Here is an 18224-nt window from a genome sequence, read left to right on the forward strand (position 1 = left end):
GTATAAAGCTTAGAGATATTGATAATACGTCTGCCAGTCTTTCTGTCTGCTCGTATGTCCATCCATAAACACAATAACTCGAGAACGAAAAAAGATATGGAGCTGAAGTTTTATAGCGTTCTCAGAACGAAAAAATGACTTTAAGTTCGTAAATGAGCAACATAGGTCAAGAACCCATTTTAAAATACCGTTAGTGATAGAACAGAAGTTTAAAGGTAAAAAATATTCCTTACAAATAATAAACCACTTTTGTTTGTAACATTTTTTTGTAAATATCATTGTTTTTAGGGAGGGAGGGTACAAACTAAGGAAAAACGTTTTTCCAAAACAATATACATTTTCTCCAAAACAATCAAAGTTAGAGAAATAGAATTTTGCAAGATTTAAATTTGAAATGGCGACCTTTTGGTTCCATAAATCGGTTGGTTTTTTAAACTTTTCTAATTCATTAAAAATAATACAAACACTGATAATCAATACTGTTTATAAGGATATTTCAAATACTAGGTTAGGTTAGGTTAGATTAGGTTAGACTGTCAACGAAGGACACACTTAGACTATAGAGCCCATTGTGATACCATATATGTGTTTTACCACCTTTCCGCTGACAATTTCGTTTATCAGCTATTCAATTTCAGAGGCTGGTGCACCACCTTCATGCATATACCATCCACTACACCAGCCCATCACAACTATTAATTAAATTAATTTTGTTGCGACGGTGGGAATCGAACAGGCTACCCTAATTTTCAACTACTAATTCAATCAATTGTTTATTTTCACTTGTTTGATTTTCTATTCCGTTTTCGAAAAGACAGTATGGAAACTTTTTAAAAAAACATCTTGTATATGTGTGTAGTGATTGTATTAAATAAAGTTTTTAGAGTTAAGTTATTACAGCATCATTTTATGTATGTATGAAGTTTTAATCCTGATATAATAATTAAATATACAAGTTGACATAGTAAGTTTCTAGGAACACTATAAGTAGTTTAATTGCTGCCTTCATAAATAATTAAGTTTAAAATATTCTGCATAAAATAAAAATTCCTCATTATTTTGATTCTAATTTTAATTATTAAATTTTCCTAAAATACATTATAATAATAAATAATAAGCTTTATTGATATAAATTAATAAAATTTGAATCAAACAAAGTCCAAAATTAAATAACAAACCCTGACGAATAATTAAATATTATATTAAGAAAGTAATAACACTAATAATAATAACAGAAATAATAATATAATAATCTTAATATTGTCAAGTAAATAAAATAATCAAAATCAAAATAATAATTCAACAAAATCAAGTCAAAAATGAAATATGTAATAAGTCACAGGGGAAAGCAAGTGTAAAAAAAATTACAAAGAAGCAAAGTAAAGAGTTTACACAAGAAAATTTGTTCTTTTTTCCAAAATCCCGCTTATAAATTTACAAACTTTCACACGCATAAACCTATCTCTCACATTTAAGATATTGTCAACTGCATCACCCAATTCACGTATAATATCATCTCTCATTATTGAGTCACAACTCCCGCACAATTTACGAGAAGATGATGACCTGACTCGCACTCATTGCACAGAACACACACACGTTCTCCATCTCTCTTCTCCTTGTTTTCCTAAATACATCTTCCGAGTCTAAAGTTGGTTAATACTCTTCTCAAACTCCTGTCATCTACCATTTCTTAGTATGGGGATTCATTCTCAAATGTTCCTATTATGTTAAAAGTTTGTAGAGACCGTTTGCTTGCAACACTGTTCAGCATTTTCCCTCTATAGAAATCTTCCACACGGACTTTTTTTCCGTTGTATATAAATAAAGTTTATATAAATAAAGTATATTGCTCCCGATGTTAAGTATGCCTTCATCCATTAACTCTCTAGCACAGTCATTCACTAGCAAGTATTTAATACAATTTCTAGCGCCTTCTTCTTGTATTAGCCTACTCTCATTGTTCTAAAGTCTAAACATGTACGAGAGAGATTTCAGAGTTGTATGTGATTCCAGCAGTAATTCACTAATTTCCAGCAATACTGCATCAGTCGGTGTACCCATAGCCAATAAAATACATTATGGGTTACCCCGTTGTTAAAATTGATATTGAATTATCTGCAATATTATTGCAGTTTTCTAAGAAAGGTTCTTTTACAGACATTTTATTAAGTTTGTTAGCGAAGCTCACTTTTGGAAATACAAACAACTGTAATAGTAATTAATTATAAATATTAGTTTTGTGGTACGCTATCTTGGAGGTTAGCTGTAATTAGTTTCTTGTAAATAGTTTTTTTAATTTTTTCTCTCACGGTACTGTTTGCATTTCTGTGCATTGGTTATTTTGAAAATTTAAAGTATGCATTTGAGGTAAAATACTTGTTTTATTGCTTAAAGAATTTAATATTATAGCTACTTTAACTCTTTACTTTATAAATTAATTGTAATATTAGTTTAAAAAAGGCATACTTCTGATTTATTAGTCAACCCAATATGTACGTACATTACCTTCATTTGGTTTGATCATAAAATTTCTTCGTACACACTTTAAATTATGTCCATTATTTTTAACTTCTGATAACTCACAACTAATTTTTTTTTTTTTTTTAATGAAAAAACATAAATTTGAGTAAAAAATACAAATTGACTGATTAGAAAATATTTTTGCATATTCTCAAAATTCATTGCAAGCTGAATTAATTAAAAAAGATTTATTTACTTATGCAACCTACATGTCGGTTTTTGGGGTCGTTCAGATTTAGTTCAAAGTCCAATTTTCAAATTTATTCCGATCGGGCATCCATGAAATACATCGAATAACCTGCATCAATAAATTTTGAACAATTTATCACTGAAATAAAACCATATCGAAAAATGCACAAATTAGACTAAGTGAGCGACACTCTGATATATTTTTTTATATCTATCAGATATCACTATGTGTGTGTACGTACTTTGTTAAAATATAATCTATTATTTATTTCAGAGTTGGGAAGCATTACCGCCTGAAACCGCAACATTTACACCAGACATTACACCACTCATCTTATCTGCACATCGTGATAACTATGAAATTATTAAAATATTATTAGATCGTGGAGCAACGTTACCAATGCCTCACGATGTTAGGTAAGTATAAGAGTGTATTGGGTATATAGTACAGTTAAAGATGTTACAAAAAAATGAAAATGAAAGAAACCGCTCGCATTTTGCTAAAACCTCATGAAATGTGTTTTTTAGGTGTCAAATATCATTAGTAACGCATGAGGTATGGCACAAATGTTTCTTTTTGTTAATAACCAATAAAGTGTCAATTCAATGAAACGGTTAATGTTAAAGTGGACTTTCAAAATTATTAAATGGGCAACTTGAATTACGTATACGTTATCCATGTAAAATAGTTTTCGATTATTTGACAAACAATTCATTGTTTATTAAAAAATAGAAAGATTTACACCACCAACTCATGCCTTACTAATGATATAAACGCATTCCATGAGATTTTAACAAAATGCTAGCGGTTTCTTTCATTTTCCTTTATTGGTCGATTTTTGTAACATCTTTTACTGCACTAATCATATACTATTTATTCTAAATAGAAAATCTATAAAACCGTATTGAAAAATATACAGTAAGTAATGTTGATTGATTCATCAATATCCAACTAACGCAAAACCACCTGCTGGCAAAATAATTATAAAGAAAAATTAACAGTTTTAATTAACACCTTTTGTAATTATGAAAATAGTTTCATAGGAATTTTTCAACCATTTTGTACATTCTACGTTTCAACTAGATACGTTCAAAATCACACAAAAATTAACTAAAAGATTAAAATTATAAGTTTAAAAGCCTTTCTTGGGGTATAAATTTTATTTATTTTATTCCTTTTATTTGAAGTTTCACTATAATGATGCATAGAAAGTTACAGAATACTTCTAACTTTCTAATAATTATTTTAAAAAAATTTATCGATCATTTTGTTTATATCCAGGAATTTGGAAAGTACTTTTTCACTATCAACCACTTTAAAAAGCAAAGTAAATTTTAATGTCACAAATTACTTTTTTTACTTTAACTGTAAATTGAAAGTTAGTTTTTACTAATTTTTTTAATTGAAAGTTAGTTTTTCAATAGTCAGACCACCTATCCGTTCTAGACATTTCTCAGATAGTAAGCGTATAGTAAGATCACTTATTTTGTCTAATTTATTATTAAATAGGGATTGAAATTAATGCTGGTCTCAAAAATCTTTTGTTATATAATTTTACATTTCTCAAATTCACTTTTTTGAAAACACTTAACAATTTAACACTTAAGATACAAGTAATTTTTTTTTTTATTTACTACATGTCACAAAGTTCCTATTTGCACCAAGATTCATAAAAACGAAACATTTGCGTTTTCATAGACATATAACCTCTAAACAAGATTTTTCTAAAGAAGAAATAGAAAAATATATGAAAGCTGTTATCGATTTTTTATTTATTTCATTGTCAGTTAGTTGAAGTGAGAATCTAATTTTTATTGAAGATAGCTAGTTGCATGTAAGCCTGTTACAAAATTCAGAATCTAAATTTTTGGTGAAAAAATGATATTCTAAATTGAAACGGATTTTCGATTATATGTTTTATAAATTTAATTTTGCTTGTTTTCAGGTGTGGATGTGATGATTGTGTTCAATCAAGACTAAACGATTCCCTCCGTCATTCTCGATCTCGTATTAATGCTTATCGTGCCCTAGCATCACCGAGTTTAATATCGTTATCCTCCAAAGATCCTATATTAACAGCGTTCGAATTATCATGGGAATTACGCAGGTATGATATTTTGAATAATGTGTTACTTTTCTTCAATCATTTGGTTTTTGAACAATATTGTTTAATCGTTGCCCTTATTTTTGTAGTCAACAGCTTTGCAGTTTTATCAAATGAATATTTTATCTCCCAATAATTTAGCTCCCACCATGAGCGCAAATAAATGCTTGATTAAAATTAGAAGTGTGAAACAACGTTTTGCAAGCAAAAAAAAAAAAGAAAAAAAAAGTTGTTCTAGCTGCGTAATACGTTAAAAAAACGTTTATTTTGCAAGTATCACAACTTTTTTTTGCTACATAGTTTCACACTCCGCTAAGCAGTGTGAAACAAAATTTAACAAATCAAAAAACAGCTTTACATCATTTCAGGTATCTTCTAGTAAACTTTTTTTTCAAAACAATTTTATTAACCTCAATAGTTGAAGGTACCTACAAATTTTCCATTTTCTCCAAAGTTTTGCCCCAATTCGCTCCCTCACGAGAAAACAATAATGTTTCCGAAAAATTGTTTCTAACAAAAGTTGTTTATTTTTTTAGAAAAATTTTTGCATTTAAATTTGTGTGCTCAAACAACTAAACATTATAAACTCAAAATTTTAACATTTTTGAAAACCATGCACCATAAATCAAAAACCATTAGACATATGAAGATATGGGTTAGCTTTAACTGTTTCAAATTTAATAAACTTTCAAAATTATATTAGCAACTAATGTTCCAAATTCAAATAACAAACCAAAAAAAAAAGCTTTCCATCGCGTTTTGCTATTTTAGGTTTTTTTTTTTTTTTTTGTAAGATTTTACTGGTGCAATAATTTAGTTACGTTTTAAGATTCCGACTGAAAAATATGCAGAGTATTACATAAATGAGGTGAAAATTGTTAAAAAGCTTCCCCTAAAAATATTGAAACGATTCCATCGCAGTAATAACGACAACGTTTGATGGCGTTTGCTTCAGAAGTTCATTAATATCTAAAGAAATATCTAAAACAAAAATTTTTGAACGTCGGGTTCACCGTGCGTGCCTGAGATATGTTTTAAGCTTTTTGATCTAACAATACAAACTGTTTACAAGTCACTAGGTTTAAATATAAATTGAATTCATTGTACAATTAAATGAACGGAATATTCCACAACTAAACAGCATTAAAAATGAAAATGGTATTGACAAGTAAAAAACATCCAAGCCAACGTATGTATAATAATAATGTTGTAAATAAATCATCACGTTCACATTCGATTCTGTCTGCTATGACGGTGACTGATATAACGTGAGGGTATCTGTCAATTCAAGTGCTTCTTTAACTTCAATAAATAACTAAGCTACATATAAATTTGTTTTTGTCGATTTAAATATTTTATTATTATTTATTCATATTTTATTGAGTTGAGTTGATGATAAATAATAATGGAGGTATTAAAAAAATAAGTTTTTATTCAATTCACCCACATCAGATAAAAATGTTTTACATAAATTTTACTTATTAAATAAATCAGAAAATGTGTAAGTATTCAGTTACATAAAGATGCATGGGAAGATAAAACTGTAGATTTTTAAATCAATACTTTTTTTAGACAATTCAAAATATTCTATTTAACCAAATAATAATAATTTTTACATAATTTACGTGTGGAATCGGATTTAGCGTAGCAACCTTTAAGGTAGTATGGGTAAAATATAAAAATAAACTTAGAACAGTTTGCCTTTTATTATATTAAAGATAAGGATCTAAATAATGTTTTATTAAAGTTTGAGGATGCCTTATCGACTTTTTTTAATGAAATGTTGAAAATTAAAAATCGTAGTTTTTACATTGACTCAATGGGATCCCGTGCGTTATTCTTTATGATAACTTTACAAATCATTAACAGATGTAGTTGACATTGGTTGACAAGTTTAATTAATATTTCACAAAAAATTGTTTTTATAAAATAGACAATCGACTCCAAAAATTTTAAAGAACCATACCACGGCGTTTTAAACCGTTGTAATGTTGCCAAATCTATTTTTTTTTTATAATATAATTTTATGTATTATTAATTGTTATAAAATCAGTTTAATTATTGTGATAAATTATGGTAATGTGTGAATTAAATTTTGTACGCTATAATTACGAAAAAAAAAGATGGTCTGTTGATGGTCAAGCATACAGAAATAGAGTGGAATTTGATGAGTTTTTGATGTATTTTTTCGTAATGCCTGAAAAGTATGTAAATATTAAAGCATCTTTAATGTATTACTAAACCCGTTAGCATTCCCGACATGAGCATTATGATCACGCTCGATTTCAAACAATAACTTATATTTTTCAAATGTTAAATGTGGTTGAGACTATTTTCAAATTATAAATTTTTTTAATTTTTTCAACCTATCTACATTTTTTTTAAATATATTATTTTTCAAGCCCTTGAGAAATTGTGAAAAATTCTTTCATCACGAAACTGTGTAAGCAAAAAGAAATTTACCTTCAGAAATAATCTGACCTGCTCGTGTACTTTCGTTAGTTTACTGAAATTTGACTTTGTACAGTATATTTATTAATTAATTTTTAATAATAAATTATAAATGCAGATGACGTTACAAGTAACTTTATTTATAATTTATTTATATTATAATTTTTATAGAAAGCACATTTTATTTCTTTTGAAACTTCATTTAGTACCAAAACTAACAGCTAGACAGATTTTCATTCCACTTTTATCGATTATATTTAAGATTTAAATCATCGATTATTTACTTTGTTCAGGCATGACAATGAAATTGTGCTCTAATTGAGAATATAAATTCGAATCTGCACTAAAAGATAAAAAATTTATCATTTTTATTTTCCATATTTAAATTATGCAGATTTTCTTCAATTTTAATTTATGGAATAAATTTAAATTGTAACGTAATAGTAAATGAATATAGAAAACAGGCCATGAAACTAAATCCTGTCCGAAATAATACTTAATATTGAAATAATATCAGCTTCGAAAATGTTCCTATTTTATCGCCGCAAAATTTAAAGAAAAAAATAGAGTTGTTGAACAAAAAACTCTAACTGAAGACTGCAAGCAACGCTTAGCGGTTATTTGTAATCATTTTGATAATTTTTCATGTAAATTTAACTACAGAATAGAAGAAAGCTAAATTACAAAATGTGTTGCAGTCACTTGTGAAAGTGCTCTTAACTACTTATACAAAGTATAGAAACGTTGTAATCGCCAAAACTATTCAACGTTGAGTTTTCAAACGAAATATCCAATTTGATCAGTCCTTAATCTATTTAGACTAATTTCGTTGTAGCGTCTGTATGTACGTATTTCCTCGCATGGCTTAAGAAACCATTAACCGTAGACTGTTAATATTTTGGTTATACGTCTGTTGTAATCTAATTAACCTCCCCTTTTGAACTCAGTTTTACTGGCAGCAAAATAAAATGATTCCTTGGATTCTCAATGGATTTCATGTTGCGTTATTCTATGATGCATATTTTGTAATAACTAATTAAACTTAATTATAACTTTATAGAAATATATAAACGCTGCGAGGATTCTCTATAATGCAGTGATTAGCTTCATCTTCATGAACTAAGTACTAACCAATAATTAATGTACTTAAGTGTATTAAAAACGAGAATAAATTATAGTTTAAAAAATAATAAACCTAATCAAAATTATATAATTACATTATATTATTATATTAATAATTATATTACATAATAAATATATTGCAATAATTTTAATTGTAATGTAAAATTCAAAGAATAGGGTGCTCTCTACATTTAATCTTTAAATTAGCTGATTTCGCAGAAATCAATCACCCCACGCTTTGAACTTACATTTCAATTAAATAATTAAAGTTTGCTTTGTTACAACTATAATTTATTTTCTTAGTTGCGATAAGTTTAAGCTTGTGCAGTCTTTGGGTAAGAAAGGAAAAAAAAATAGAACCTATTAACGAACCTGAATTTTTATCTAGTGACCTTTTGAACGGGAAGCGGGAATCTTAACCCTTAATCGTTAAAATCAATATCAACATTTCAAACATAACCCGATCATCTTAGTCAAGAAAAGAGTTCAACCACGGAATCTAACGGAATATTTATATTTATATAAATTTCTACATTTTGATAAACCTTTTTTGCACAAATGTTGTCTCAAAAGTTTTACCTAGTGTATGAGCAGCCTTACAATTAGATATTCTTTACAACTTTCAGAAGAAATTTTGTTTTGTACATTGAACCATTTTTGAAGAAAAAAGCGCAGAAGATATTATTTAAAAAAATTATTAAATTAATAAAGATAACATGGTTGATTCTATATTCTTTTGATTCTGGTAAGGATATAATTATTAAATCTACGGATTTTCATGATGCAGGATTTTATATTCTTTGATGCATCTTTTATAATAACTAACTTAATTAAATTAAATTTAATTAGAATTTCCTAGAAATATATTATTCCTTACATAGATACTTTATAAAGAGTGTTTAGTTTCAAGGCTTCATCTTCATCGACTATAGGTACAAACAAATGATTATTTAAACATGTATATGTTGTAATGTATGTTAGAAAACATAAAAATAAAAAGTTTTTATACCAACCAATTCCTGTACATGAATTATTTTAAATAACAATATGTACCTAATATATGAATGAACAACAGTGAATAGACAAGAGACATTACAAGGTATCATGTGTTGTTAGTTATTTCCATTCACTATTGTAAATGATGCTAGAGAAGAATTACTACCCACTACTAGATTATAGAACATTATGTAAAGAGTTATTTTGTTTCATGAGCTATGTTAATATTACACCCAGTTACGCAATTGAATATTTATACCAAGATTAGGTTAGGTTAGGTTATATTGGCTGTCCACGAAGGACACACTTAGGCTCTAGAGCCCATTGTGATACCATATATGTGTTTTACCACCCTTCCGCTGATAATTTCATTTACCAGCTCCTCGATTTCAGAGCCGAGTGCACCTCCTTCATGCATATACCATGCACTACACCAGCGCATCACAACTATTAATTAAATTAATTTTGTTGGGCCGGCGGGAATCAAACCCGCTACTCTAACCGTACCGCGGACGGATTTGCTTACGCCTTAACCAAGTGAGCTAATAGGGCGATTATTTATACCAAATTTTCCGGACAAAATATAATGGAGGGATTTTTTTTGATAATAATTGATTCAAGAGACTATTGCAGATGCAAAAATACCTTTTATTAGGCAATAATAAAAAACATTTTTTAAGCCATATTCGACTTCATCAAATTCGTCTTCAAATCCAATTATTTCATTTTCTTCTGCAATTTTTTTAATTTTTTACAATCTGAGCCACTTTTTTTCTTATCTATGCTTGCCTTTGTTTTCACGAAAGGTGATTATGGAATTAAAAGTTTCACTGGAGAACTCCTTGCTACTTTTTTTTACTTTTGCCTGAAGCTACCTTAGTCTCTATCATCTCTATCCTTATCATAGGTTTAAAAGAAAAGGCGATAGTTCACGCAAAATTTTTTTTCATAAACATATTAAAGAATACTTAAACTTTGCCTTGTAAGCAAAAATTTTGCCGGACACAACCTGACACATAAACAAAAAGCTTTAAGTACGAAAAACTTAATGAAAAAAATTACATTTTTTAACAGCAACATTAATAGAAACATTAACATTAAATAAAAAATAAATAAAGCGAAATCCTACGTCTTCAATATAAAAAAATCCTTACTTAATTGCACTAACAAACACAGTAAACGTAAATTGAATGACACGGTGAATCGAGAGCGACAACAGCAAGTGACCTGTTTGTGATGGAGTCGTTATCTAACTACACCAAAAAAACAACTTTCAATGCAAAACAAAAGAGTTGAGTTTTCTGCTTTTTGTCCGGAAATTTGGTATAAATTCTCCACTGTGAGTCGTAAGAGTGTTTTTTTAGTGGTGTTCACAATGTTAAATTAAAGTTTTTCGATACCAAAACAAAAGTGTTACCAAAAAACTGAAATTTTGTATGTCGAATTAAATACACTTTCTGTATGAATTTTGGTTTATTTAGTCAATAAGTGCTTTTAAATGTTTTGCCATTACCATAAAAAAATTTTCTTAATATTCCTCAAATTTTAAGCTTTAAAACATACCAAAATTAAGAACTGTGTATAAAAATTAAAAAATGATTTTGGTAAAAACACCGACTTCGATAGTAAATTTCTCATAAACCGTTTTTTTGGTATCGAAATACCTTAAAATAAAACAAAGAAAAATATTTTTAATATCTATGCATTTAGCATAATTGGAAGGATAACATTAATGTTTGAATATAATATTGGTCATTTGGCAGTCGAGGATTCACACTCATCTCGCGAAATGAATCGCCAACTGTTGTATTCCAAGTGTTCAACCGTGTCTAGTTTATTTACATATGCATGTGACTTTACATAGTCCCCTCAAAAAAATAATTTAATGGAATTAGATCGCACGATCTTTGAGACCCACAAACAGGTTCATTACTGAATAACAAAATTCTTTTCATGACCTCATTGTACAATACTAAGACATTGTATCTTTACGTATACTTACTACACATACACATACACGCACTACTGTAAATTGATTAGATGTTTTTTGAGTTTATCTTTTAACAAGACGGTAACCTTTTATTAAAAAATTCCTCATAAATTATATTGTTTGTGAAAAACCCTTTTCGAGATATAGAAAAGTATAAATTTTTTAATGCTCGGTATACCTCCAACATCTTAATAATGCATATTTTGATTGTTAATAGCTCATTTCACAGATGGTAAAGTTCTTTTTTTTATATTACATACAGAGCATTTTAATTAATCTTACATTTCAATTTTTTTGAACTTCTTAGAAAAGCCATTTAACGATTGAACAGCCTCAAGACCTTCTACTACAGTAATATTTTCAATAAAAAAATTATTGAAATTCCTCGTCTCATGAAATGACAAGTATTTACATCATCATAACGACGTAATGCAATAATAATATTTCATTTTTTACAGACTCAGTTTCCTCGAACACGAATTTAAATGTGAATATCAAGAACTTCGTAAACAATGTCAAGAGTTTGCAACAGCCTTATTGGATCATACAAGAAGTTCACATGAATTAGAAGTATTATTAAATCATGATCCAACAGGACCAGCGTTTGAGCATGGTGAAAGAATGCATTTAAATCGGCTTAAACTTGCGATTAAGTTACGACAGAAAAAAGTAAGTAAGAAAAATTACTAATTTTATCCTTTTGTGAAAAAAATTCCATGAATCCTTAGGAAATAAGTTTGTCTCCCTTGGCGGAAGCGCAAATAAACTATAAGGAGATAATATAATGTATATATAGAACATAATTTACTTGCGCTTCCACCATTAATTATTTTTTACTGTATCTATAAAAAGAAATCTATTGTAATAAAGGCAGCTTCAACTTTTTAATTATTTCAAACAAGTCAAAAATTTGCGTAGGCTCAATACTTAAATAAGTTGACAATGCTTACCAACTGAGGAAGAGCTACATTTTAAGCAACAAACTGTTGAAACTTACAAATATTTATTCTGTTTGAGAGATATTTATAATAATGTTTTCTTAGTAAACATTATCATTGAAAAAAATCATAATATAGAAACTTGCATTTTCTGCTTTCTGAAAGAGTTAAGTGGTAAACAAACGGTACGGTTGGGTACCAGAATTTGTGACTTGTTGCCAAATTAATGAAATATCTTTACGTGAGTGCAAATCCGAATTTTGAACCACCTCGCGGAAATATTTGTCTCTATATCTTCATTCTATTAGTATGATAGACAAAATTTCTAGTATTATACTTATCTTTATTTAAATTATATCCCATTATTTAGCTTCGTACCCGCCCGCATCACTGGGCTTCAAAGAAACAACCACCGTTTTATATCCCCAGCTCTCTTGATCTCACTTATCTACTTCCATAACACTCGAAGGAATTATTTTACACAACTAAAATATACGCACAGTTTTCAATTTTTTAAGTGTAAAATAGTCATAATTCATTGAGTATATCAGAAAATATGGCCATGAATTTATTTAAATTCATTTATTATTTAAAATTTTTACAAAAATCTGTAATTTATCGTTCAAAATGATTATTACAGATGGAGCAGTTAAATGTTAGATTAAATTTAATATTTTTAAAATTTGTTTTTAAATATATCTTTATAAATTATAGCTCATGTGTTATTCTAATGCATGAGCTATATTGTTCTCAGTTTCGTTCAAATCCATTCGGTAGTTTTTGCGTGAAAGCGTAACAAACAAACAAACATATAAAATATATAAGGATAACAATTGAACAACCCGTTAAATTATGTATGGAGGCAACCCGTTAAATTATGTATGGAGGTTACTTTCAAATGTGACATGTCCTGTATGTTTAAGGTACCTATATACCAATGGGCTAGCAGTTATAATTAGCTTGATATATTCATTTATCCTCACAAAATTTCACATTTATAATATATCAGGATCAGGATTTATCAGAATGTTTTCCAATGTTTAACTGTAATTTTCCCAAGTGAAACAATTTTTTTTATAATTTTCAAAACTCCTAAATTCTAAGAGCTCATGTACAAAAATTCACCATCAAAATTATCGTTAACATAATAATATTGCCTACATTTTTTAATAAATGAGAGTTACTTTATAAATTGTGGAAGTTAGTAAATTTATTACCTCTATCACTAGCTGTGTTCTACTCCTAACAAATAACTTGTTTCTCTACAGATTCGCATGAAAGGAAACTAAATGCACCACCTCGTTATATAATAAAATCCTCGTCACACATAAAATAATAAATTATCCATAACTGACTAACTCAGTCATCATATAGTTCTCTAAACACACCGACGTAGGTTTGTAGTAGTAGCATTAAAATATTATCTTATGAAACACAATAGATGAATGAGCTCAAATAAAAATTGTATAACCCGTGTCAGCATTAAATAGCTTACAGCTGCAAAGATAATGTTTGTTGTTAGCTCATTACCTTACAACTTTTGTATTATATAAAATAAACTCACAGAAAAAAGAAAAAGAAATGTAAGTAGTAGTTTGAACTACACTTCACATAACAGTTGTACCCTCATATTGTTAATTGTGTTTAGTGTTGATTATTATTAAACAGCTATATGTTTTGTATTATTACAACAAATGATAGTACCAATGTTTTATAATATTACATGTAATATTAAGTAATAGTGATAATTGTATTACGGCCCTTATATATTATACTAGAGTGATACCCACCCGCTTCGCTGGGTTTAGAGATTGATAAAGATTGCTCTCGGTTTTCTCCTTTCTATAATACTCGAAATAATGGTAAGGATTGTTTTACACACGTAAAATATATGTATGGTTTTCTATATTTTTAAATGAATAATAGTCGTAATTATTCATTGAGTATATCAAAAAAGATGACTTTCAAATATTTTATTTTGACTATTTGTACAGAAATCTGTAATTTATGGTAATGTCAAATGACTACCTTTACATAAATCTGTGAGTTATGGTAATGTCAAATCAAATTCATTTTTATTTTGTTTTTATTAATATGTATATCTATTATAAATTATATCTCATATGTTATTCTGAATTATGAGCTATATTGCTGTACAGTTTCATTAAAAACCATTCCCTAGTTTTAGCGTGAAAGCGTAACAAATAAACAAACAAACATACTTACTTTCGCATTTATAAGATATAGGGATAGAGATTATACGATGGTTTCTTTATATGCACAGATTATAGTTTTATTGTATTCGGTAGTGATTGAATTAACGGCCATCATAATTTAAAAAACCCGTACTCATTTTCAAAATATGTTTAAAACAAGTAAAAAACAATTGACTGAGTTAATTGTTGAAATACCCTGAATTTTATTGAAATACCTCTATTCAATAAAAATTATTGAATATCAGTGCTTGCAATATTTTTAATAAATTACAAGGGCTTAATACGCCAACACTATTTCGGCGACCGAAAGGAATATATGTTTTGGTTTTAAAAAAAATCGATTATTTTCAAGAACTTTTCTTTCGTTTTCAAGAATCATTCACATTTGGAGAGAATATTATTTTTAAGTGAGAGGTATCTTTTTATGTGATATAAAAGTGAGGACTAAAATGTTTTTATCAGTCATCAAACACAAAATCACAATATCCAATCATTATCTCATCAAAATCGTTATTATCAATAAATTTACAAATATATCATAAATTTGAAAATATCTCTTGAAGAATATTTTTGTATATTTCAAATCAACTTCATTTAAGAACAGTCATAAAAATTCTAATGCTGTCAGAAGATATCCATTTCTATTTTATTGTGCTCAAGTATGTAAAGGGTAAAATATAGTACCTTGTACCTGTAATCATTCTCTTGTTTCTCGGTAGATATTGCTATTACAGCATTTCTAGTGAGGATATTTTATCAGCATGAAAGTAGACTAACCACTGGTTATCAATTTGGTTTTGATTATACACGCTTTGCAGGGCAACTCTAATTTTTTGAAAAGAGCCAATGTTATCGCTGATAATGAAACTTTTATACGTGAAATAATTTTTCAAATCGGTTAAGTTCCTAGTATCTAAACCTAAATCGTGAAGGCCGTGGGCTAACTCATATCCTATGTTGCTTTCATCTTTCTAAATGAAAATCTATTTTGCGTTATTGCGTTAATTTTAGTTTCACATTTTGTAATGACTCTGTAATTTTTTATATTTCTTCGACGACGTCATCATACAAAAACTTGCATCCTCAATTTTTATCCTTAAGGGTTAAATTTTCACAAACTTTGAAAGTCATATTTATTTATATCTAATCAAAGTCCTAAAAATTGGTTTCAAGGTTTTAGCTTTAAAAATGACGTAAGTCTTCAGACTATTTCTGTACCAAACTTCATTTTAATCGGTTTATAAAAAGTTTTTGCATCATCCCCTATTCCAACCTCTTTAAGTCCTTTTTTCGCATTAAAAGTAGCCATTATTCTTTCTCAGGCACCAGACTATTTCTTTACAAAATTTTATTTAAAAAAATGACTTTTGTAAACACATAAACGTCAATTTGATTCATGGTACTACACTTTCTCCTACTGTTACTACTTTGTTTATATGCAACAACTTGATGCATTTCTTTACAGTATGTGTATTCCGTTGGGTTAACCTGAAGTGAGAGAATAAGAAATTTTGCTAAAAACATGTTACTTCCTAGAGATATGTTGTGTTTTTAAAATACAGTACGAAAAAAAGAATATTATCTTTTTAGTATAGTTCTACTTTGTATAAATAAAAATACAAAATATCGAACTAAAAAGCTCTAAAGCAAATTTATTTTGGCATGAATATTGAGCCTGAAAAAAAGTGAATCTTTTTCATGAAAAACGCAGTCGACATTATTATTTATTGGCTTAAAACATCTTATCTTTTGATGTAAATAACTGTGTATAGAAAAAAACAAATAAGTAAATTTTGACTAACTTTCACAAAAAGAAAGAAAGTGAATATCTTCAACAAAACAAACGTATTTATGAAAGTTTTACGAAATAACAAGTATTAAAACATGCCTTGAATATATAAATTGTGCAGAATTTCGATACACAACGAAGTATCCGAAAATATAAATAATAAAGGATTTTCATTAAGAGTGTCCAAATTAAAACAATTTTTGTATGAAATATGATTGAAAACTTTTTTTTTTATTTGAAAAGTTTCATGGCATTTTATGTAGTTTACTGTAGCAATAAAGTGACAGCGCTTATGCAAAAAAATACAATTATTCACTCTAATTTTACTTGACCACAAATATTGAATAATAACTTATACCAAACGATGAATATTCAGCTCATAATGACCTTATAAGCCAATTAAAATGACGCTATATACAGTTCGTAGCTGGAACTGAACACTCATTTTCAGAAAAAAAGTTCAACAATTCGTACGTTGCTTAATAATATTGCATGTAGTGTTGCATGAGGATTTTTCTAATGTTCATTACATTGTGCTCTACAGCAAAACTTCAGCACCCATTTGGCTAGTGTTTTATATCACACAAAATCACATGAGATACTCTTTCAAACTAATAAAAAAAGACCGAAAGGTGTTGTGGGACGCCGGGTAGGAACTATGTTTCTTTCTTACCTTGTTACATTATAAATGTAGCGCTTAAATTTTTTATTTACAAGATATAGAGATAAGTTTAAAGTATTAATTTTAGAAGTCAAATACTTCTTTGATAAAAACGATTTTAAAGAATTTAATTTTATAGCTGTTATTAGTTTTTACTGTTTGAATTAATTGTAGTATTAGTTTAAAAAAACATACTTCTGATTTAGTAGTCAACCCAATATGTGCGTACATTATATTTAGTTTGATCAGGAATTTTATTATGACATGACATAAAAATTGCATTATACTTACTTTAAATTATCTCTGTTTTCTTTAATTTCTAGTAACTTTCACAACTCAATTTTTTTAAGGGATAAAACATAAAATTTTGACAAAAAATACAAATTGACAGTTATAAAATGATTTTTGAATTTCCTAGGTTACCTAGATGTCGGTTTTTGGTGTCTGTTGCAATTGTTTTGGTCTTAACTCCCAACCAGTAATCAAATATCGTGCGATGAGGACCATACTTCCAATAAAAGTTGTTATGAATTTTATTGAATTTACGGACAGACTAAATAGAAAACCCTTCACAAATAACATAAGGTATTAGGTTTTACTAGTTTGTTTTCAACCACCACTTTCAGTTAAAAACACTTTTAGTTTACCAAACTATTTGATTGTATCCATAATATATTATTCAGTGTCTAATCCAAAAGATAGAAATAACATCTCTAAATTACTATATCTCCATTTCTGAACTGAATAATTCATGATTTCTTAAATTATTCTATGTAAATAATATTTTAGAATTAGTTTGGGTTGGTAAAGAGTTTTGTTTATATATTATTTAAGTATGTTTACGGATGCGGATACTTATACCTAAGTATTGAAGCTGCAATTACCACAAATCATATCAGTTTTTATACCATGTATATGAAATATACAAAGATAAGTTTAGTCCCAAGTTTGTAACGCTTAAAAATACTGATACTATGAACAAAATTTTGGTATAGGTGTTCATTAAATCATCTAATTAATCCATTTCCAGTCGTCTGTCTGTCCGTCTGTCACGATTACTCAAAAACGAAAAGAAATATCAAGCTGAAATTTTTATAGCGTACTGAGGATATAGAAAGTGAGGTCGAGTTCGTAAATGAGCAACATAGGTCATTTGGGTCTTGGGTCCGTAGGACCCATATTATAAACCGTTTGAGACAAAACAAAAGTTTAAATGTAAAAAAATTATTCTTATAAAAAAATAA

General features: G+C 28.1%; 1 protein-coding gene across 1 annotated transcript in view; it reads left to right on the forward strand.

Moving 5' to 3' along the window:
- LOC123292894 (transient receptor potential-gamma protein) overlaps window positions 1-18224 on the forward strand; it is a 149181-nt gene that overhangs the window by 38573 nt on the left and 92384 nt on the right. The window contains exons 3-5 of the mRNA XM_044873608.1: window positions 2987-3129; window positions 4659-4820; window positions 11835-12045. Of these exons, the coding sequence (XP_044729543.1) occupies window positions 2987-3129; window positions 4659-4820; window positions 11835-12045 (516 nt within the window). The remainder of the gene's footprint in view (window positions 1-2986; window positions 3130-4658; window positions 4821-11834; window positions 12046-18224) is intronic.

This window comes from Chrysoperla carnea, chromosome 2 (assembly GCF_905475395.1).
Source record: "Chrysoperla carnea chromosome 2, inChrCarn1.1, whole genome shotgun sequence".
In the NCBI taxonomy this organism is placed as follows: domain Eukaryota; kingdom Metazoa; phylum Arthropoda; class Insecta; order Neuroptera; family Chrysopidae; genus Chrysoperla; species Chrysoperla carnea.